Source organism: Benincasa hispida, chromosome 8, assembly GCF_009727055.1.
Source record: "Benincasa hispida cultivar B227 chromosome 8, ASM972705v1, whole genome shotgun sequence".
Taxonomy (NCBI): domain Eukaryota; kingdom Viridiplantae; phylum Streptophyta; class Magnoliopsida; order Cucurbitales; family Cucurbitaceae; genus Benincasa; species Benincasa hispida.
In genome coordinates this window covers 25,492,802-25,515,535 of record NC_052356.1, presented here as the reverse complement: position 1 = coordinate 25,515,535, position 22,734 = coordinate 25,492,802, and the positions used below count along the sequence as shown (strand labels likewise).

Here is a 22,734-nt window from a genome sequence, read left to right as displayed (position 1 = left end):
TTACGTACACCCCAGTACCCTCTAGGTATGTATCACTTTCATACACACTAGCCCTAGTACATCTCTTTCATGTACTAGCGCCCTTAGACGTGCATCACTTTCATGCAATCACATAGCCTGGAAAGGAAAAGAGATTGCATCTAACTTCATATTACATATAACGTTCACATAATCATGAATCCTTTAAAATCTCCTGATCAAGGTCTTAATCATGTTAATAAACCTCAACATACGTAATTAATCTAGTATTAATGGATCCACTCTAGTACATCACTTTCATGCACTAACTCATGTAAACAATCAAACATTTGAAATATCATAATGCATCATATAGCTTACACACTTTCATAATAAATCACATAAATAAGCACATCAACAAAATGCTCCAACTTTCACCTAATTTTAAGACATTCCCGTAGTAGGGTCGCTTAATTCATAATTTAAGATCATGCTCAATCGTCCTTTTAATATATCTCATAAAATTCTAAATCATGCTCATACATTAACATGCTTCAGACATATTATCACATGCTCATATATCTTTTCTAAACAGTCCATTAAATCTCAGAATAGTCAAAATTATCCTAGTAACTAGTCTTACAATCCCCAACATAAATCATAAATTTATCGGCACAAAAGCGGTTCCAGTAGTAAGATTACTCACCTCTAATCGCAAACTCTAGAAACTAGAAGCTCAACCTCTTCCTTGCCCAATGGAACCTTGAATCAAACAAACATGCAAAACAACTTTAATCCTTGTTGGTTGTTGTTCGAAATTTGGAGCTATTAAGAAGTGGGTAACTCAAATCTAATGTCGAAATAGAATAGGGAATTGTCGAACAATTGTCAAGAAGGGGAAAAACGTTGTTGTTAGGGTGTTTTGATCATGCGAGATGCTGCTTAAAGTTGCTAGAAGTCGCAAGCGNAAAAACGTTGTTGTTAGGGTGTTTTGATCATGCGAGATGCTGCTTAAAGTTGCTAGAAGTCGCAAGCGTTGTGGCCATTGAAGTTGTATGCTGCGGTGTCATAGGACATTGATTGGAGATCGTGGGCATTGCCGTTGTTCATTGGAAGGAGAAAACGATAAGATGGGAGGTGGGGTTTGATTTTTTTTTTAAATAATAATAATAATAATAAAACAAAAAAGGAAATAAATATTATTACATTTAATTTCTTTCATTTTATTATTAAATTTCATTACATTTAATTCCAATTTTCAATGTGCGGATATTATACCAATTTTCACTGGGGCTTTAAAGTACTGCCCATTCCCTATCAGCAACACTTCAAAACTCGATTGAGCGGCCCAAACAATCCAAAGTGAAGTCTAAAGCAGAAAACAGAAGCCGGAAGATTCCAAAGAGGAAGAACGGATGGTTCCCCTGTCGGTATTTCGTGGCAATTAGAATCAGATGTTTAAGAGCTACATACCATTTTCGAAACCTTTCCTAGAAAGCGTTGAAGTGGATCCTCTCTCTTTCAACACTTGAAAAAATGGCCATCTCCACTGCCTTCTCGACGAACGCCCACTTCCCATTTTCTACAATTTGCAGATCAATTTCCTCCCTCAGTCCACCCCTCGATGTTTTTTTCAACGCCAGGAGAGATTGCAATCGTCGGTTTCCCTCAATTAGACCATTGGGCACCAAATTGGCGAAAACCAGGGCTGCATTGTCTGAAATTTCTTACCGCAAGCAGTACCCAAAAGTGGGTGCCAAGTCTATTGGACCCATTCCACCTGCCCAGCTACTTCAAGTCGTTGAGAATGCTGCCAAGACAGGAGCCGAGGTTTGTGATGTGATGATGATATTTTTATCCTAATAAATTCTTTTAGTTTACTAGTTTGTTCTTCTTCCTTTTCCCCCTTTTTATCGCCTTTTCGAATTTCTTGTTTGTTGAACTTAGGAGCTTCTGACGTATGAGAACCAAACATGTATAGTGATATCTTGTTTTGGAAGTCAAAGTTCAAGTGGGGTTGTTTTATTTAGTTTGCTTTGGATAGCTGTGGTCTGCGATATTTCGAGAACTCGCGATTTTAAGAACATTCAGAAGTCTTACAATTCAAAACTATGTTCATCTTGGTATAAAAATGTGGCGTGGAATTCTAGCTTCTGAAGTGATAATTAATATGACATGGACCAAAAGGGTGTATCCTGCTGGGGAATTAGAAGCAGTTGCTTAGGGTCATTTGAAAGTTATTCCATATCAGTGTCTGAATTTTAGCTTCTGAAGTTTGCTTCACTATGAACAACTTATTAACATGGCTGCTGCCTTTTGAGAAAATGGTCACTAAAGTATTTGCTTGTTGGCTGCATTATGTGAGTTTTCAGTCCTTTACCTTGATGTTCCCAGGTGGTGATGGATGCTGTTAATAAGCCTCGGAATGTTCAATATAAAGGATTGACAGACTTAGTAACCGAGTAAGAATTCCCTAGGAAATTTCAACTATCACGCCATAAGTTTTATGCTTTGTGTCATATCAAACTATAACTTTGCAATATGGATTTAGTTTTGTGATGTGAAATGAAATTGTTCGTCGTCACATGAAATTACATGGAGTTCCTTGCTCGCAATTTTCTTGGATAAAGAAAGAAATAGAGTGAAACATGTACATTTATTTATTTATATTTTTTTTTTAAGGTAAAAGAGAAGTGAACGTATAGAATGAGTGGAAAGAAATCTATGCATGTTCATAAAGCTATCGATGTTCTTAATTGCTGCATGTCATTCTTAAAAACGTTTCATATTTGGTGCTCTGGAGAATCACTCAAATTTATACTATGTTTTGGCCAAGTTACCTCTAGGCAAAACTGCTTAAGCCTCGACCAGATATTATTGTGGCCTGAGGGTTGTTTTGGTCTGGACTTTTTCAATTGCTCCATTTGTTCCTTTACTTTCTTTTTTTTGGTAAGATAAATGAAAACATGGGAAAGACCCTAGAGAGAGATTACATGAGGAAATGCCAATTGCTCACTAAAAAAGATAAGTTGAAATGACTAAAAGGGTACTTAGTTTTACACTAAGAAAAAGCAATAAATATAACCGATTCCATAAAACAATTGAAAAGGGAAAAGGAATCATTAAAAAGCCGACTGTTCCTTTCTCCCCACAACGGGCAAAAAAAGGGGCGCACAATAGCCAACCAAACTGCCTTCTTAGTACCACCAAAAGGATGACCCACCAATAGGGAACCCAAAGCATTCGAGGTGGAATTAGGGCAAATGAAATACCATCCAAAAGAAGACAGAATAATATCCCAAAATTTTGCAGCAAATAGGCAATGGAAAAACAAACGAATTGAAGATTCAACATGTTGATAACACATGAGGCACCAAGAGGGAGAAAAACATATATAAAGAAGATGACAATGCAAAAGGTAAGCAGTATTAATGCACCCCAGCTAAGCTCCCAAAGAAAAATTTTAATTCGCTTAGGGTAACAGTCTTTCCAAATCATCGAGTAAGATCAGAAGAGGCAAAAGCCCTAGTACCCACCAAGTCAGCCATAAGAGATTTAACAGAAAAGACCATAGAAGAATCCAGAGGCCAAATCTAGGAATCAGGGGATGAGCGTAATCTGACAGAAGACAAGTGATGCGACAAAGTTGTCCACTCCCCAATTTCCAACTCAGTAAGATTATGACGAAGATTTAGGTCCCAAGCACTAGAGGATGAGTTTCACACAATAGCCACAGTAGCCTCTAGCTGCTGAGCAACGCGATAAAGCCGCAGAAATACAGTTGAAAGGACACCACAACGAAGCCAAGAGTCATTCCAAAAAGAAATATTAGTACCATCACCAAGCTGACGATGAATATGAGAAGCCACCAAACCAATAGATTGGCAAATAAAGCTCCATGGTGCCTTAAAAGAAGCACGAGAGATAGGAGTAGGTCACACACAATCGATAGAATAGTACTTAGCCACAATGAAAGATCTCCATAAAGCATCATGCTTAGATAGAAACCGCCATGTCCATTTTGCAAGAAGGGCAGAATTTCGATGCTTAAAGTTGCCAAGACCAAGACCCCCTGATAATTGAGGCTGTTGAGATATATCTTCAATTCACATTATGCATGCCAACATCACCATGAGAACCCTCCCAAAAGAATTGACAAACCATCTTGTCAAGCCAATTGATGACCGAGGGAGCCGTGAACAAAGATAAGTAATATGTAAGGAGAGTGTGTCTGCCACCTTTCGAAATATAAGCATATTTCTAATTATGAAGCTTTGCTGATTCTCTCCACCACCGGCTACCAAAAATTCACAGATTGGAATTACCACCTAAAGGGAGGCCAAGGCAAGTAGATGGCCAGAAATCTCGTTTACAACCAAAAGAGTTCACCAACCAATCAAAATCAGAATCAGAAATATGAATACCGAGGAGCTCACTCTTAGCAAAATTAACTTTCAGACCAGATGCATATTCAAAAATACGGACAACATCAAACAAATTCTGTAAAGCATGTCGCCCAACAATGGAGAACAACAAGGTATCATCAGCAAATTGTAAATGATTCAAGGAAAAAGACGAATGTCCAATAGGGTGGGCAATAGTAAGATCCACTGAGGAGCTATGATTAAGAAGAGGACTTAGGCAATCAGCAACAAGAATAAATAAGAAAGGGGAGAGAGGATCACCCTTCCTGATACCACAGGTAGGTATAATCTTCCCCCAAGGAAGGCCATTAATAATAATGGAGTAATTAGATGCAACCTCTGATCCAAGTATGCCAAAGACTACCAAAACCTTTAATCATAAGAATATAGTCAAGAAATTCCCAATCAACCGTATTAAAAGCCTTCTTCAGATCGAGATTAAGGATCACCCTGGACTTCATATGGAAGGACCAATCATCAATGAGCTCATTGGCCATCAAAGAAGCGTCAAGAATTTTCCTGTTTACCACAAAGGCTAGCTGATTGGCAGCAATAGTAAAAGGGAGAATCAACTTAAGAAGATTTGAAAGAACACAAGCCACAATCTTATAAGCACAAGGAATGAGACTAATCGGTTGATAATCAAAAACAAATTTAGAGTTTACTTTCTCAGGGATCAAACATATTTAAGTCTCATTTAGCTTAACATTAATAACTCCAGAGGTATAAAAATCCTGTATCAGAAGCATCATGTTAGATTTGATGGTGGACCAAAAAAGTTTGAAAAATTCAGTAGTGAAACCATCAGAATTAGGAGATTTGCTTGGCAGGAGATTTGCTTGTGCCAAGAGAGGAGACAGCCATATAAACCTCCTCTTCATGAAATGATGCTCCAAGTTAGTGGCATGGGTGGAGGAAATAGGACTCCAATCGAGGTTGGTTGGAAGAAAGCGTTGTTTATCATCTTTAGTAAAAAGGGAGAAGTAAAAACCCAAAATTCAACCTCAATGTCCTGATCAGTCAAAAAGCCAGTGCCATTCCTAGAGAGGATCTTAGATATCAAACTTTTACGACGTCGAACAGCAACAATTATGTGAAAAAATCTGGTATTTTCATCCCCTTCAAGAATCCATTTAAGCTTACATCGTTGTTGCCAATGGATATGATCTTGAATATTCAAGTTTTCGATCTCTTCTCGAAATAATCGACGCTAATTAACTAATCTTCACTAAGAGGGCCGCTATTTTCCAAAACATCCAACTGTGACAATTGAGACATAAGAGAGAAGAGTTGAGATGCTTTCGTCTGTTGTGTAGTATTCCAATCACGAATGATAGATTTCAGACCTTGCAACTTCATCATGAAGTCGTGACTTGGCCAACCAGTTATGGGGTGAAGATTCCACCAATCCTCCACCAAAGTGCGAAAACTAGGAACTTTAAGCCAATAATTTTTTAACCTGAAGGGACAAGGACCCCAAGCCATACTTCCTGTGAACAAAGCCAGAGGAAAGTGGTCAAAAGTAGTTCGATCTAGCCGTTTGAGAGTAACAGTCCCTAATTTATGAAGACAACTTTTTGTGAGAGAGAACCGATTAAGAAGAGCGAGATATTGAGTGGGACCAGAGCTAGACCATGTAAAGCAGCCATTCGACAAAGGAGTATTCCGTAATTGGTAATTAAAAATCCATTGGTTAAAAGCACGCATACTGGAGGAGATTGTGGGATCATGAGATTTCTCCCTTGACCACCTCATAACGTTGAAATCACCACCAATAACCCAATTTGCGCCTCCCAAACCAGCAAGGTCATCAAGCTCTTGCCAAAAAGCAGATCGATAAACATTGTTAGATGGACCATAAACTGCAGTAAGGCAAAAGCAATAACCATTTGCCAGAGAAACATGAACAAAGACAGTGAAAAGGCCTTGGATGACCTTAAGGATGGAAAAATCAGGTTCACTCCAAAGAATAAGAACCCAAACCAATGTATGAGGAGCTCCATATAGATTTAATAAAAAAGGAATCAATTGATGATAGTTTTGTTTCTTGGAGAAAGAACAATGCTGGGGCTATGTTGTTGTATAAGTTTTTTAACCAAGGTCCTTTTCTTCCAAGAATTGAGACCCCGAACTGCTGAAAAACATTATTTTCTCTTATTTCTCTTAGGAGGAAAGAGTTTCTTAAATAGAAAAAATACCCAATTACAAATAAGGAAAGAAAAAAAAATAGCAAATATAATAAAATAAATACAATAGAGAATCTCACAATAAAGGAAATAATCAACACTCCCCCTCAAGTTGGTTTGAAGATATCATTCATGGCCGGCTTAATCAACTTTTTAAATTGTCACTTTGGAAGACCTTTAGTTAACACATCTGGAATTTGCTTTGCTATTGGAAGAAAGGGAATGCATATTATTCCTGCATCAATCTTCTCCTTTATGAAGTGTTTATCAACTTCGTGTATGTTTTTTTTTCCTATCATGAAGGACTGGATTGTGGCCAATGGAAATTGCTGACTTGTTATCACAATAAATACGTATGATAATTGTTTGAGAGAAATTCAATTCTTCCGATAGTCTTCTTATCCATATGCCCTCACAAATACCATGGGCTAATGCCCTAAATTCTGTTTCAACATTAATTCTTGCAACCACACTTTGTTTTTTACTTTGCCAAGTAACCATATTTCTTCCAACAAAAGAGCAATAACCCAAAGTGGATCTTCCATCAGTTGTGCTACCTGCTCAATCAGCATCAGTGTAAACCTCAACATTTAGGTGGTCATGCTTCGTGAATAATATACCTTTTCTTAGAGTACCTTTCAAATATCTCACGATTCTATAAACTACTTCAAAGTGAATTGACCCGAGAGCATGCATGAACTGACTTGCCACACTAACTGCAAAAGCAATGTTAGGACGTGTACGAGAGAGGTATATGCTCCCTACAAGTCTCTGGTACTTTTTTTTCTTTTACCTCTTTTTCAGTTGCAGCTACCAATTTTAAATTTTGTTCAATGGGAGTTTCTGCTATCTTGCAACCAAGTAAACCTATCTCCTTCAGTAGGTCAAGAATATACTTCCTCCAAATTGACAAGAATGCCACTTTTAGACTTGACAAACTCCATGCCTAGGAAATACTTTAAGGTTCCCAGGTCCGATTTGAAAATCATTAGCAAGGTTTTTCTTCAAGATATTCAGTCCTGTCTCATCATTACCTGTAAGAATGATATCATCAACATACACTATCAAAACAACCAACTTACCACTTTTAGTATGTTTATAGAACATAGTATGACCAACTTGACTTTGACTGAATCCATAGCTTGTGACTGCCTTTCCAAATTGTTCAAACCATGCTTTAGGAGATTGTTTAAGCCCATATAATGATTTCTTTAACTTGCACACTTTATTAATCTCGAGATCCACCTCAAAACCAGGTGTCAAGTCCATAAAAACCTCTTCTTCAAGATCCCCATTGAGAAAGACATTCTTAACATCAAGTTGATAAAGAGGCCAATCAAAATTAACTGAAACAGACAACAGGATTCTAATAGAATTAATTTTAGCTACTGGAGCAAATATTTCTTGATAATCAATGCCATAGATTTGAGTGAACCCCTTGGCAACCAATCTGGCCTTGTACCTTTCAATACTACCATCAACTTTACCTTTTACAGTGAACACCCATTTGCATCCCACTGTTTTCTTATCTTTTGGTAGTTCGACTATGTCCCATGTGCAATTTTGTTTTAGCACATTAATCTCTTCCATCACTGCTAATTTCCAATTCAAATTATTTAGGATTTCTTGTATATTTCTTGGAACAAATAGGTTGGTTATTTTGGATGTGAAGGTTTTATGACAGTCGGACAATCTATGATAAGAAAGATAGTTTTCAATGAGATATTTGGTGCATTTACGAGTACCTTTCCTATGGGCAATTGGAATATCAAGATCAGATACATCGGGTAAAGGATTAGAAGGAGATGTAGAACTAGGGGAACTAGGAGTAGACTGTCTAATACCTGGATCTTCAAGATCATTCATCAGAGTATTTGATTGGTTTTGTGATAAGTCAACTGTCTGATTTCAAACTCTTTGAGTCAAGTTTCTTCTAGTATAAACTTGAAGTTTAGGATTTCGACTTGTAGAGTCATTTCGTAGTGCTTCTCCCCCTGAAGAACTCTCCATACTTGGCATCGAAGGACTAGAACTCATAATTTCAGGACCATTGATGTTTGGGAGAGATGAAGTACCCCAAAAATTATCTTCAAGGTTAGATGCCTCCCCCTGAAGAGAATTTGGGCAAAAAAAAATGTTGATTTTCCAAAAAAGACACATCTATACTCTCAAAATACTTATTACTTGTTGGTCAAAGGATCAAAACATTTGTAAGCCTTTGTATGACATACATAGCCTACAAAAATGTATTTAGTGGCTCGAGGATCAAGCTTAGTTTGAGAAAGGGGAGAAGTATGGACATAAGCAATACACCCAAACAATTTAATTGATAAATCTGAAAACAGTCGGTTGTTAGGAAAAAATTCATTGAAGTGATTCAGAGGAGTTCTAAAATTCAAACCTTAGATGACATTCGATTGATCAGATATGTAGCTGCAAGAACGACATCGCCCCACAAATATTTTAGAACATTCGTAGAGACGGTAAGGGCACGAGCAACTTCAAGTAAGTGTCTATTTTTACGCTCAGCAATGCCATTCTGCTGAGGTGTGTCACAACACGTAGCTTGATGGAAGATTCCCTTATCTTGCAAAAAATTGGTTAATTGTTCATTAAAATATTTAGTGCCGTTATCAGAGTGAAGAATTTGAATTTTAGTTTGAAATTGAGTCTCAATCATTTTGTAAAACCGAATGGAAACCTCTTTTACTTCTGACTTTTTTGTTACCAAATAAAGCGAAGTTAAACAAGTATGGTCATCTATAAAGGTAACAAACCAATGCTTACCATATGAGTTAAGACTTTAGACGGACCCCAAACATCAGTAGAAATTAAGGAAAAAGGTGATGAAGCCTTGTATGGTTTAGGCAAATAGGTGGATTGATGATGTTTGGCAAAAGTGCAACTTTCACATCGAAAAACTGAACAATCAAATCTTTAAATAAATCGAGAAATAGATACTTTAAATAAAAGAAATTTGGATGCCCTAATCTACGATGCCAAAACATTATAGTTTCTTTAATAGATGGAGAACAAACACTACTCAAGCCATAAACTTTTTTATGACCAGCAGAAACTTCATTAAAGTAATAGAGACCATCAATTATCCTAGCACGTACAATCGCACCTTGCTTAGAACTTTTCCAATTCACTGGTTTTCCATGAAGTTTCCAACAAGTTTCACGTGTACGTCGAGGTTTATTGCAATGGTCGCACTAGACACGAGGCTTTTCATGTGGCTTGTTGGATTGACCAGAAGCCTTCTTTGTAGTATTTTCAGTCACGAACGCAGAGCATTCAACTGAATCAATAGTTTTTTTTACAAATTATAACGTTCCTGCGACTTTCTTCCCTACGAACTTCAGAAAAAACATCATTAATAGTTGGAAGAGTAGTTTTTCCAAGTATTCTACCTCTAACTTCATCAAACTCAACATTGAGGTTGGCAAGGAATTTGTAAATACGACATCTTCAACAGTTTTCCTATAGTACTTTTGGTCCTTTGTAGACTTCCATTCATACGTATCAAAGAGGTCAAGGTCTTGCCAAATCCTTTTTAAGGAATGAAAGTATTGTGTAACTGAGTTAGTTCCTTGTCGTATATCACTCAATTTCAAGTTCAACTCAAACACTTGTGACTGGTTGTCCAAATCAGAATACATCTGAGTTACATCTGAGTTACACTATCCCATAATTCCTTGGCGGATAGAGTAACGTATGTAGTTACAACCAATGTCTTCAACCATGGAGTTGACAAGCCAAGTCATAACCATGGAGTGTTCAGCGTCCCACTTGGCCAATGAAGGGTCATTTGGACTAGGGACGATTTTTTCTCCCGTGATGTAACCAATCTTACCTTATCCACGAATATGCATCCGAACACTTTGGGACCAACGAAGAAAATTATCCCCATTAAGTCGAATGGTAGTTATTTGGACAGTGGGACCGGTTGAATGAACATGATTGTTGCAAACTCGAGTGATGGGTGCCTTAGTTTCTGACATATCATTGAATGATGGGTGCCTTAGTGTCCGACATTTCGTTGAAAAAAACAAAGACCCAAGAAAAAAAACACCAAATAGAGGCTTAAACAAACCAGTAACTTGATGAGACAACCGACGAACGGTGGCAGTCGGTTGACGGTGGCGATGGGTGGCGCTGAGCAGCAAAAACAACGGTCGGTGACGCAGACAACCAACGGACGAGCATTAAAATTGAAAAAACGCGACCAAAAACGCAACCAAAAAACATGACTAAAACACGTTCGGCGGAGATACGACAAAGTCCGGTGGAGATGCGACGTTTGGAGACGATGCTTCAGGCGACTGACGGCGGCGGCGAACAAACGGAGACTGATCGGCAGCGGCGGCGGTGATAAAAAGTAGGGTTTTTTTAGGTTTTAAAACAATTAGGGTTTTTAGGGTTTCAAAACCTTTGAAATTTTGATACCATGCTAAAAACCATTATTTTCTCTTACTTCTTTTAGGAGGAAAGGGTTTCTTAAATAGAAGAAATATACAATTACAAGTAAGGAAAGAATAAAAAACTGCAAATATAATACAATAAATACAATAGAGAATTTCACAATAAAGGAAATAATCAACACGAACATTCCAAGAAAGAAATTTCATTGATGGTCCGAAGAACCCTCCCTGATGGCCAAGGTTGCTGACTTGTCGTAGTGGACTGATGAATAGAGGCCAAGTAATTCTCTCTGAAGTTTGGGTTTTTTTGCTAGTTGTGGCAGGTGGCTTCTTGGTTTTATTTGGAGGAATGACTGGGGGATGGCCATAACACATCATCCATGTTTTGACAACAATGAGGCCAAAACATTAAGGCTGAAAGGGAGGGGAGATGTGGCTTGAGGCTGCTGTTGGGAAAAAGGAGGGGAGATAGGAGAAAGTGAATCACTTGTCGGGGTGGAAGAGTTTAAGGTTGCGGTAATTGGAGATCAGTCATGGCCAGGGCTTAGGTCAGATGGGAGAGGAGGAAGGGAGTATAGGGGAAGGTGGTTGGATTCATCCGGGTTCATCACTTTTTGGAAATGTCAAACTAAACCCTCATCATCAGTCCTTTCCCTAATAATTGTAACACTTGATTTGGCTCTTCAATCTCTATAGATCTTGACGTTACTCAGGGAAATTTCCTCAGTTTGTGCAGAGAGAAAAATCGAATATTTTTGGCTTACTCATAAATCTGTCTTTTTGACATTTTTGTGTCTTGTATTAGCATTCTGTTTTCAGCATGTTTCCTGATTTAATTGCAGAACAGATAAAATGAGTGAGGCTGCTATTCTGGAAGTCGTTAGAAAGAACTTTAAAGATCACCTCATCCTTGGAGAAGAGGGAGGAGTTATAGGAGATTCATCATCTGATTATCTTTGGTGCATTGATCCTTTAGGTTTGCAACTTTGTCTTTGATGTGAAATATAAAGTAGTTTAAATTTTTTATCAGTATTAGGAGATGAACCAACGTCTTCATAATAGATTATCTATTGCTCCCAAGATATGTGCATCTTAATAATGGTTCCTTTATTCTTCTTCTGATAATGGTTAGATACTGAACTTACTCACCGTTTTACATTTCTTTTCAATTGCATGTTTTTTAAGAAAAAGAACTGAGTGGTTCCACATATTTCGGTTTCCGGTGACAAATAAAGTCAATGTATTGCATTTTTAGTTTATCCACGATTCCACTGGATCTTTTTATTTGTTCTTTCAATACTAAAATAGTTTATGTTATGTGGGTAACGTTTGTTAACCCCATTTCGGATCATTGCATAAACTATGGTCCAATAGATTGTATTGAACCAATAACTTACATACTCGATTGTCATTCAGCCCTTCATCTCCTTGATTTGTTAAAAATAAAATAAAAATTGAAAGTGTATTTTGCAATTAATTTCTTCACAAAGTTATTTTCTGAAGCTCGGTTCCAGTTATGGATTTATCTACATGTAAATGTGTGAGCTTTTTGATTAGCATTGCTCTTTAAATAACCTCTGTTGCTTTGACATCTTAACTCTTAAATGCGAAGGCTTTAGGTTTCAAATGGTAATGTTTAATATTTGCTAGCACATTATGTATTTGCTATTGTATGAGCATTTTGAGGAGCCTGCTGTCTAAAGAACTTTTTTCTTGACATCTTGGCTGTCGGGGTTCTAGTTTTGAGATGGTAATGTTGATTTTCTGGTGACAATTTTATATCATCTTTAATTGATGCCAGTTAATGTCTACTATGTCTATATTGTCCCAATGATAATTTGATATCAGTGTACTTTTAGTTATTTAATGAACCATGTAAGTACAGGCTTTGTTTTATATCTGCTCATTAGTTCTGGTACGATCAGGAAGTTCATCTTGAAACTCCCTATAATCAATGGAGGACTAGATCTATCTAAACATGTTTTGATGTATTTTTCATTATTTACCTTTAGAGACGAATCCTGTGACTGGATATTTTAGCTTATTTCTCTGTTTTATCTATACCATGTGCATACATATATAATCCAAAAAGTACAAGTTGTTTAACTTCTTTATAAACACAGATGGAACAACAAATTTTGCACACGGCTATCCTTCCTTTGCAGTATCTGTTGGCGTTTTATTTAGGGGAAGTCCTGCTGCTGCAGCTGTGGTATTCACACTAATCTTTATTTGCATGTCTCAAGCTGTGCTCTACTAATGGATAAGTAAACAAAAAATTGACCTCTAAAATTTGGTCACGTTATCGATTATTCAAACAGATAATGAGGTTTCTTTGCGAATAGGATAAGCTTGTCTAAAATCATCAAACTTTGAAACCCATCTTGTAACTGATCTGAAATCCTGAGTTTGAAAACTAACAAATGAGATACAAAATGGTTCTTGAAAAAATTCAACCATCCAAAAACACATTTGATCGGGGTATATCATTTTTAGTATCCATAATGTGTTTGATTGAGGACGAAATTGGAAACAAAAAAGCATTTGGTTATCAAAGAGGTTTGATTTGGACGTGACAACAGAAAGATGAACTGATGTGTTCACAAAAATATGCTATTTTCTTAAACGGACATAGTCAGAAAGCATGCCTTCAGCTAAACATGTGTCCTATGCCAACTCCAACAATGAGCTGGTGTTAAGAGTGGGTTGAAACTCCCATGGAACAAGCAATCATAAAGCAAGCACGTTGACATGCATCAAGCAAGTACTTCCAAGCAAGCACAATTATGCATCAAGGTGTCATTTGCAAGGCCAAGTAAAGGGCCGAGAAGAGAAGTGCAAGATCGGCCTTGGGCCATGATAAGCAAATAATTAGAAATGATTAGGAGCTAGAGCATTAAAAGATCTGCTTCCAAGTTAAGCTTCCAAATATGAAGAGTTGCAACCCTTCAAGAATCAAAGCCACAAAAAGTCATAATGAATCTGGAAATTCAGATTCATTCACATATTTAATACTAGATGTATCAATTTATAATAATGTATTTACATTTATGGAGGTTCATGTATGTAGTTGAAGAGCTTTTGTTGAACCTAGTCAATTAGGTGAAAGGTTGTGTTCTTTCAAGTTGTCTTTTCAATTAGTATAAATACCTATGTACTTTTGTCATTTGAGCAACACTTTGACTTTGAATGAAATTTCATTAGGGTTTATTCTCTCAAGGTTTATGTTTTTTCTTTGTATTTTTGTGTTTAGAATACATGTTTTAGGACTTTCAATCTAGTTTGATCAATTAGATTGTGGAAAGTTCGAAATCTTGAAGTTAGGAACAAGTTCTCCTTTCTTCTTGATCATCGTTCAATCTTCCAAGCCAAATATGTTTAGCTTTCTTGGGGTCGCTTACTAAATAGTTAATCGGGGTTATTCTTATTACTGTTGTGGAGGTTCACCTTTTTTGGGGGAGTTCTCAAAGGTGATTGAGGTAGTTCCCTTTATCATTTTGGTATCAGAGCTTTTGCTCTAAACAGATTATAGCCTTACTTGTTTTCTTTTCCATGTCATCATTCTTTATTTAATTTCATCTATTTCCTTATTCCTTGTGACTCTTCATCTTCTCATAATGATAAGCAAATAATTGGCAATGATAGGAGCTGGAGCATTTAATGTTTACTTCCAAACTAAGATTCCTACCCATGGTGAAAAATTACAACTTTTCATGCATCTAAAGGCATCTTTTCATTCAAGAGTCATAATGAATCTGAACAGATTTGGCTTGGAAAATTGGTCGATGATCAAGAAGAAAGGAGAACTTGTTCCTAACTTCAAGATTTCGAACTTTTCACAATCTAATTGGTCAAACTAGATTGAAAGTCCTAAAACATGCATTCTAAACACAAGAATACAAAGAAAAAACATAAACCTTGAGAGAATAAACTCTAATGAAATTTCATTCAAATTCAAAGTGTTATTCACATGACAAAAGTACATAGATATTTATACTAATTAAAAAGACAACTTGAAAGGACACAACCTTTCACTTAATTGACTAGGTTCAACAAAAATTCTTCAGCTACATACATGAACCTCCATAAATGTAAATATATTGTTATAAATTGATACATCTAGTATAAATATGTGAATGAATCTGAACTTCTAGATTCATTATGACTTTTGGTGGCTTTCATTCTTGAAGAGTTGCTACTCTTCATATTTGGAAGCTTAACTTGGAAGCAAACCTTTTAATGCTCTAGCTCCTAATCATTGCCAATTATCTGCTTATCAGGCCATTCCCTAAAATTCAAGTTTCCGTCGTGAGTTTGGATGAGTAGCTTTGGAGATGGGTGCATATAAGTGAAAGATGGACCAAATTTCGTGTTAATTAAAGTTCAAATGTATGCTCCACATCGGTGAGTGACTCCTTGCCACTTTTGATGTGCAAGGGTGACACCTTGGAAATGCCTTAAAGTGTACTTTTAGAGGGAGGCATGGTGTTGGCTCCCCACCACCGTAGGCCATGGCTCCCCACCACTGTAGGCCATGGCATGGTGCAGGGTCTAAGTGAGGCATTGCATGGCACATGCAGTGTTCCATGGTGTGGGCAACGTTGTGGGATGAGTGTCTTGGATGACTTCCTATGAGGATGGGTAAATCAAAGACAGTGCCAGGCGTCATAGGTGTTTCGATAATTTGCCTCTCTCAAGGGTCAAAGGTTGCCATATGGGCCTTGGCTTTGACATCATATGCTTATTTGGCTTGACACGTATGGTCGTAAATGTCTCATGCCTCAACAATGTTTGGATGGATGGATGGATGTTTGGAAGGCCCCAACATATAAAAAGAACACGAGTGTCAATTGTGCATGTTTAAGCTCGATGACATCCTAACATTTAGATGGCATCTTAAGGTACAAGTGGGCACCTGGTAAGCGTTAGAAAGCTAATTTTGGGCTAATTTTGGTAAGCGTACAAAGGTACAAGTGGCCAGTCCTTCATGATAGAAAGCTAGTTCAGGCCCGTTAAAGATCAAAACTCATCCTGGTAAGGTCCTAACTTGGTATAGAAGTGGAACGGCTGTGTGACTGAGAACCAAGATATGCCCTATTGTAAAAGCATAGTCGAGCTGTGGGACTTGGTCTAGAGTACATGCAAGTTGGCTAGAGTTGCGAAAGAGTTACAATGCACGTGAAAGTGATGTAATTGCCAAGAGCAAGTCAAGTTGCAAGCATCGAGTTGAGAACACTTAGTTTAGACAATGTTGTTGACGAGAAAAAACATGCTTACGTGTGCTGCGAGTTTTGGTGGATTTTCAAGACAAATGAAAAAAAATAAATGAAGCTCATTTGGGGTCAAGAGAACCTTGCCAAAGGTCCGATGGGAAAAAAACGCGAAAACAACATTACAGGCTAGAGTTAGCCTTAAGGTTGGCCATGTTCATGGTAAGTTCATGGCGCCATATGGTTGAAAAGTGATAATCGTGATACAATGCCCGTCTTTCTGGAATGTGCCTTTATTAGTGTTTTGTGGAAATATCTGTTTCAATCGGTCAGCTTTCAAACTCCAATCCTTGATTTGGTGAAGCTATTCACTTCTTTATGGAATTCATTATACCAAGAAAGCTCTTATTATTTGGGTCAATGCTGGTCATGCTATCTTTTGAAATTTGGACTATTTGGGGTTAAAGGATGAAAAAAAATTAATTAATTTTTCTTTTTATAAGATGCTGGGGACAGGAATTTAGAATGGGATTAGTGGTCTGGTATCTCTCTTTGGAATTCCTCCGGCGAACTATTTTCTAACTATGGTCTCCTCATTGATAACTTTGAACTGGATTTTGTTTTTGTTTTTGTTTGTTTGTTTGTTTGTTTGTTTTTTTTTTTTGTAAGCCTTTGAACATTCTATTAATCAATTAAACGTTTGTTATTAAAAAAAATCAAGTTTTTTCCATACCTAAATTTATTATACTCAGCATTGTGGTAAATAGGAAAGAATCTATCATCATATTTTCTAGAGATTGAGGCAAAAAATGATTGGAGGACTAAAGAGAAAATCTGAACAGATTATATTAGCTTTGCCTTTGAGATCAAGAATCAATCATCATATGTTCCAGGAAAATTAAGATCATGGGAGGTTCTTGCTTTCTTTTATTCAAAAGGACAAGTCTACTGAATTGATTGGATAAGAATGCTGATTTGGTTTTCTTTGACATGCTTCTTGTTGTTGCGTTCTCTCTCTCTCTCTCATTTTAAAGATTTCTGTTAATTTTGTGAGGTCTTGCTTCGATAATGAATGTCCTTTTTCAGGTAGAGCTTGTTGAGGGTCCTCTCTCTCTTTAAGATTTCTGATATTTTTGTGAGGTCTTGCTTTGATAATGCATGTCCTTTCTCAGGTAGAGTTTGTTGGGGGTCCTATGTGTTGGAACACTCGTGTATTTACTGCAACTGCTGGTACTGTTTCTAAATTTTTTTTGTTTAAATATAGTTTCGATTCCTAAAATTTATCCCTATTTCTAAGTTGGTAGTTCTATATTAGTCACTGAGGTTATAATAATAACCAGATTCAATCCTTATCCTTAAAAAATGATTACGGAACTAATGAAAAGCATAACATGATTTGCAGTGTTGTCTAACAAATAAAAGATCAAGATCTCATTAGAGACAAGCATGTTAGGGTAGATTTTGGGATTAGATTAGTAGACTATGAACAGGTCAAGACAATTATTAGAGTTTCTGTCTTCTTCCAAAGCAGGGAGGTTAGGTTCAAGTTTGATCGAACCCCATAGGTAAAAAAATATTGAAGGGTGAAGGATGAAAGAATAAAATAACTGCCAAGAAATTTGAGTAACCTGGACCCTGCGTGCATGCGTGTGTGTTTGCATGTGATCTAGAAATGAGAATTTGAACCTGTATTGCATTATTTGCAAACTTGAGGGACTACAACAGAACTTCCAAATCTTTATGGACCAAATTAAAATTGGAGTAAATTTTAGGGCCTACAACTATATTTTACATGTTTCTTTTTAGAGTTTACGTACAATTATTAAGTTTATTGACATTTGTTTTGTTAGGTGGGGGAGCATTTTGCAATGGCCAAAAGATTAATGTGAGTCAAACTAGCCAGGTGAGTTTGTTATATAATTGGAAACGACCGCGTTTGTTGGCATTTTCATTGTTCTCCAGGTCCCAGTACATTGGAGATATTTGTTTAAATTTGTTACTGAATTATTTTTTTCTTTCTGGAAATCTTATCAAAACTTTCATGTACCAACAATCGTTTCCTGTTTAATCATCTTTCTTATATTGTATTGGTTTCTTATTGAAAAAATAGTTAAGATTTGTGGATAAAAATCCATCCTTAATACTTATCGTCTCCCAACAAATCATAACAGCACACATTTACCAGTTTCTAACAACTCGTTTTCCTTGAAACATCATGCTAAAGTCAATTATTTCTGCTAAGAGAAATTATAACACTCGTATAGTATTAATCATATCATATTGTGGTAACGATTTTGTTTGTTTCCAAGCAGTTGATTTACTGCTTGACATCCATGTTTATGAAATTTGTCTGAACTTGCACATTTGGGGAAACTAAAGAAAGCTTGGTATTCATGTCACGCACATCTTTTGTTATTAAGTTCATCGGAGAAGTGTTCCATTATATTTAATAATGTGGATGGCTTTGTTTGATGGCTTAACATTATTTTCAACTTATTTAGGTGGAACGATCTCTTCTAGTTACAGGATTTGGATACGAACATGACGATCCATGGGCTACAAATATGGATTTATTTAAAGAATTCACAGATGTCAGCAGGGTATTCTTTTTATCTTCTACTGGTTAGCTATATTGATGAAGAGTGGTCCTCCCTACAGTCTTCTCAGAGACATACAGGCATAAAAGTTTACCTAGGAAATATAACTCTACCCACCTATTTACTGATTTCTTTTCTCTATTGACTTTTCATTGTGCAGGGAGTGAGACGGCTCGGTGCAGCAGCAGTCGACATGAGCCATGTAGCTCTAGGAATTGTAGAAGCGTATTGGGAGTATCGCCTGAAGCCATGGGATATGGCCGCAGGTGTTTTGGTACTGCACTGGTCTTCTTAATGTACAATACTTTCAGTCTTTAGATTGAACATATGAATAGGGAATCGAAGGTTATTTTGGTAGGCACAACCGAGGAGCATTGCGGGAAAATGGAAATAGAGGAATATCGTACTTTTCTTATGATAGATATAGAGGTAGGTTAGAAAAATTGTTAATGAGCAAAGAGACTTTGGCCAATCTAAGCATCACTGAACTGGTTTAAGGCATATATCCTTGACCTCGAAGGTTTAAATCTCACTCCCATCTATTGTTAGAGACTTTGGAGGAACAAGTTAGAATCAGCATAACTAGTATTTATTATTATTATTATTATTATTTCGATGGATCGAAAATACTCGTTTTGAAATTTCAGGTTGCTGGTTTGGGGTATATCTATCCTTCACAGTTTTCTTTTTCGTTATCTTCTTTGATGTATGCAATCATTTGTCCATCAGTAAACCATCGCTTCTTGTTTCGTTTTGAACTATAGTGAGTATTTGGAGTATTGAGTTAGTTATTATAGTACGTGAGTTATAATAGTTAGTAGGTTATAATAAGGTGCTAGGGTTCAAATTATTTTAGTCTGGGTAGGAAATAATAAACATTGTAACAAAAAAGAAAAGAGAGAATGAGTAGGAAATAATAAATATTGTAACAAAGAGAGATTTGAAATAGTAACACTGTAATTAATTGTATGTTATGATAGTTGGAAACACCCATTATTATAATTGGAACTCCAAATATGGTGTGGGCTATAATAGCCCACTCCACCCACTTGAAGTTGGGGGTCTAAACAACCCCCTAATTGTTATAATTTTGTTTCTATGTTTGAACTTGATTTTAGTTTCTCAAACTCTTTCTAGTTCAAGTCCAATTAGCCTACGATTTTTATCATATTCTTGAGCAGGCCGTTTCTATTTTCAGATAGTTGAGGAAGCAGGTGGAGCAGTGACTCGCATGGATGGGGGAAAGTTCAGTGTCTTTGATAGATCTGTTTTGGTTTCTAATGGTGTCGTACATGACAAGGTAATTTTAACATTCTGAACCCCAAGTCATCTTTTGTTTCAAGGCCCGATATTGGTCTTTATCACAATCCTTGAAGCTTTCCAAATTACGGCTAGAAATTGTATATCATTCTTTAATATCAACACTAGTCTCAAATCATCATTAGACCAAAAAACTTAAGTTGATAGATTACTATACTGTATATTTAATCTATTATTATATTCTTAACACATCATTTTACTTATGAGCATAAAAATAGCACAACAACCCAACAAGTGAACTATAATATAAAATGAGAATAAAATAACTCAAGACACATGATTTCTTGTTTTTGATACCATGTTAATGGGTTACTTGTATATTTAATCTTTCAAGAACATATTATTATGGGGCAGTTGCAAATATAGCAATCAATCCCAAAGTATTAACAGACGTGGTACAATGCAAAAAAAATTGTAGATATAGCAAAATTTAAATCTATCTCCCGGAGTCTATCAGTGATAAACTATATCGATAATAGGAGTCTATTAGTGATAGAGTCTATCACTAATATGAGTGTCTATCAGTAGTAGAGCCTATCATTGATAGATTTTGCTATATCTGCAGTTCTTTAAAAATGTTGTTATACACTTAATTATTAACCCTAAAAGTGCTACCCATTGCAATTATCTTTAAAAATATATATATGATAAACTTTTATTTTGGGAAGTTCAACACAACACCTGGGGTAGAGGAAATTAAACCTTCGACATCTTGGATAAGGACATTGTGAGATTGGAAACATATCAGGAATTTTTCAACTGCACGAATAGACACACCAATGAAATTTGGAGAGTCATTTTGAGGCTTCCATTTAATACTCATCTTCTATTCTCTTCTAAAAATATGATAAGAAAAATTTGAGATGCAATATAACATTATCTAGTTCCTCTTCATGTCTTTCTATGTGTTGGAATAATTGGTGTGTACTTGCTTACATGCTATAAGATAATTTAGTTTCAAGTTCTTCTGAATTGCAGCTTTTGGAGAAAATTGGTTCTGCAACAGAAAAACTAAAAAGCAAAGGAATTGATTTCTCATTGTGGTATAAGCCAGAAAACTATCTGACAGATCTTTGAGTTGTGCCTCTCAATATCAATTCTCAAGTCTCCAAGCAACTGTTGTAAGTTACATTAGATCTAGTCATCATTTTCTCTTTTCAAACAATAGTTTCAATGTTCACATTGCATAAGGTACTTTCTCTTGGTTTTTTTCAGGCTGTGAGAGTTTGATTGAATTGTTGGAAAAAGTGCATACGTCAAGATCTTTAAATAATGTGATGTTTATACTTGTTGATTTAGAAAAGTTGAATAAAAAAATCTTACATTCATGGAAACACATGATTGAGAGTTAAGGCTCATGCGTAATGGAAAAAATAGTCAATTCTCCATTCTCATATCTTACTTGAAGACATTCCTCTCATTCATTGCATTTGATATATATAAGGGCTTACTGCTTTTGAAGCCAAAAGGTTTCATTGCAATGAATTCTTTAGAATTATATTTTGTTAAATTCTCCATTAAGATGTTTTCTCCTTTTTTTTTTTTCCTCTTGGTAAAAAAAAAAAATTAAAAAAAGGGTAAAATCAATGGCAATGTGCACTGTGAGAGATATATTTAGTACAGTATTAAGCCTAAGGGTGCAGTTGAGATTGACTTCGCAGGGTTTTAAAGTGAGTGAAAATTTTAACTGTTTTTACTGTTTTGTAAAACTCATTATCAGATAATTTAAAGTAAATTATTTTTCCAAATTTACGTAGGGTAACTTTTGAGATTAACCTTCTAAAAAATATCATACCTTTTCTAACTATTAAAAGTCTTATTTTATCTATATTTTATAATACTTTTTCACATAGAAGTTTCAAATTTACTGATTTTTATAGGCTACAACAATTGCAAATTGGACTTAGGTCTATTATCCTTTTGCATAGATGTTAAAAAAGTTACTATGTAGTTAAAGAGTAGAAGCAGTCAGTGTGACTTACATATGTACGTGTGGTGATGAAGAAGTCTGCGGTTCAAATTCTCCTAGACGGAAAGGGAGGAAAAATGTTTGGACTACTGTTTAAGTTTTTCTTTACAACATAACTTTGTAAACAAAGTTCAATCAAACCATAGTGAGAAGAGGTAAAACTAGTCCATGACAACATGAAATTACTCTTCTCAAATAAGTCTTGCAAAGATTCCATCATCAATATGGACTTGAATATTGGTTAATCAATCACTACAATATTACTGTTGTCTTCTTTAATAGATTATACAAAAGTGTTTGAACTTAGGAAAATTGTGAATAAAAAAGTGGATAAAAATTTGGAATATTAAGAAAAATGTCTAGCAGTTTTTTAGGGAGTATGGTGAATACTCAAGAGTATATACCCATATTCATGGTGTTAGCCCCTCCAATCTTAAAGGTATGCCCCTTTTTTTTTTTTTTTTTTTTTTTTTAATGAAAGTTGTTCTATCCAACAATTTATGGTTCATGTATTCCTAGGGGCAATTTTACTATGCAAACATGAGCGTAGCTCAATTGGTATAGTGATTGTACAAAAAAAAATTAACTACGCAAAATTTCAAGCCTCCAATCTACTGTAAGTAGATACTGTCAATCAAGTAATAAA

At 36.0% G+C, this 22,734-nt stretch overlaps 1 protein-coding gene across 2 annotated transcripts; it reads left to right on the top strand.

The window, feature by feature from the left end:
* Nucleotides 1-1,286: 1,286 nt before the first annotated feature.
* On the top strand, nucleotides 1,287-21,513 carry LOC120083018 (phosphatase IMPL1, chloroplastic). Of its 2 annotated transcripts, XM_039038496.1 has the most exons (11): nucleotides 1,288-1,788; nucleotides 2,353-2,420; nucleotides 11,835-11,968; nucleotides 13,116-13,204; nucleotides 17,375-17,432; nucleotides 18,053-18,105; nucleotides 18,704-18,802; nucleotides 18,960-19,073; nucleotides 19,998-20,099; nucleotides 21,098-21,240; nucleotides 21,335-21,513. In XM_039038496.1, exons 1-10 carry the CDS (start codon nucleotides 1,495-1,497, stop codon nucleotides 21,194-21,196), a joined length of 1,110 nt encoding a protein of 369 aa, XP_038894424.1. In that variant the 5' UTR covers nucleotides 1,288-1,494; the 3' UTR covers nucleotides 21,197-21,240; nucleotides 21,335-21,513. The 2 variants fall into 2 exon arrangements, with proteins under 2 accessions (XP_038894425.1, XP_038894424.1); XM_039038497.1 differs by lacking the exon at nucleotides 2,353-2,420 and having other exon boundaries at nucleotides 1,287-1,788.
* Nucleotides 21,514-22,734: the final 1,221 nt, after the last annotated feature.

Bases quoted from the DNA above. Each gene is read 5' to 3' on its own strand.
- LOC120083018 (XM_039038496.1), top strand. From the start codon at position 1,495: ATGGCCATCTCCACTGCCTTCTCGACGAACGCCCACTTCCCATTTTCT. The intron at 18,803-18,959 runs GTATTCTTTTTA...TTCATTGTGCAG, and splicing joins AATTCACAGATGTCAGCAGG to GGAGTGAGACGGCTCGGTGC. The intron at 20,100-21,097 runs GTAATTTTAACA...TCTGAATTGCAG, and splicing joins ATGGTGTCGTACATGACAAG to CTTTTGGAGAAAATTGGTTC.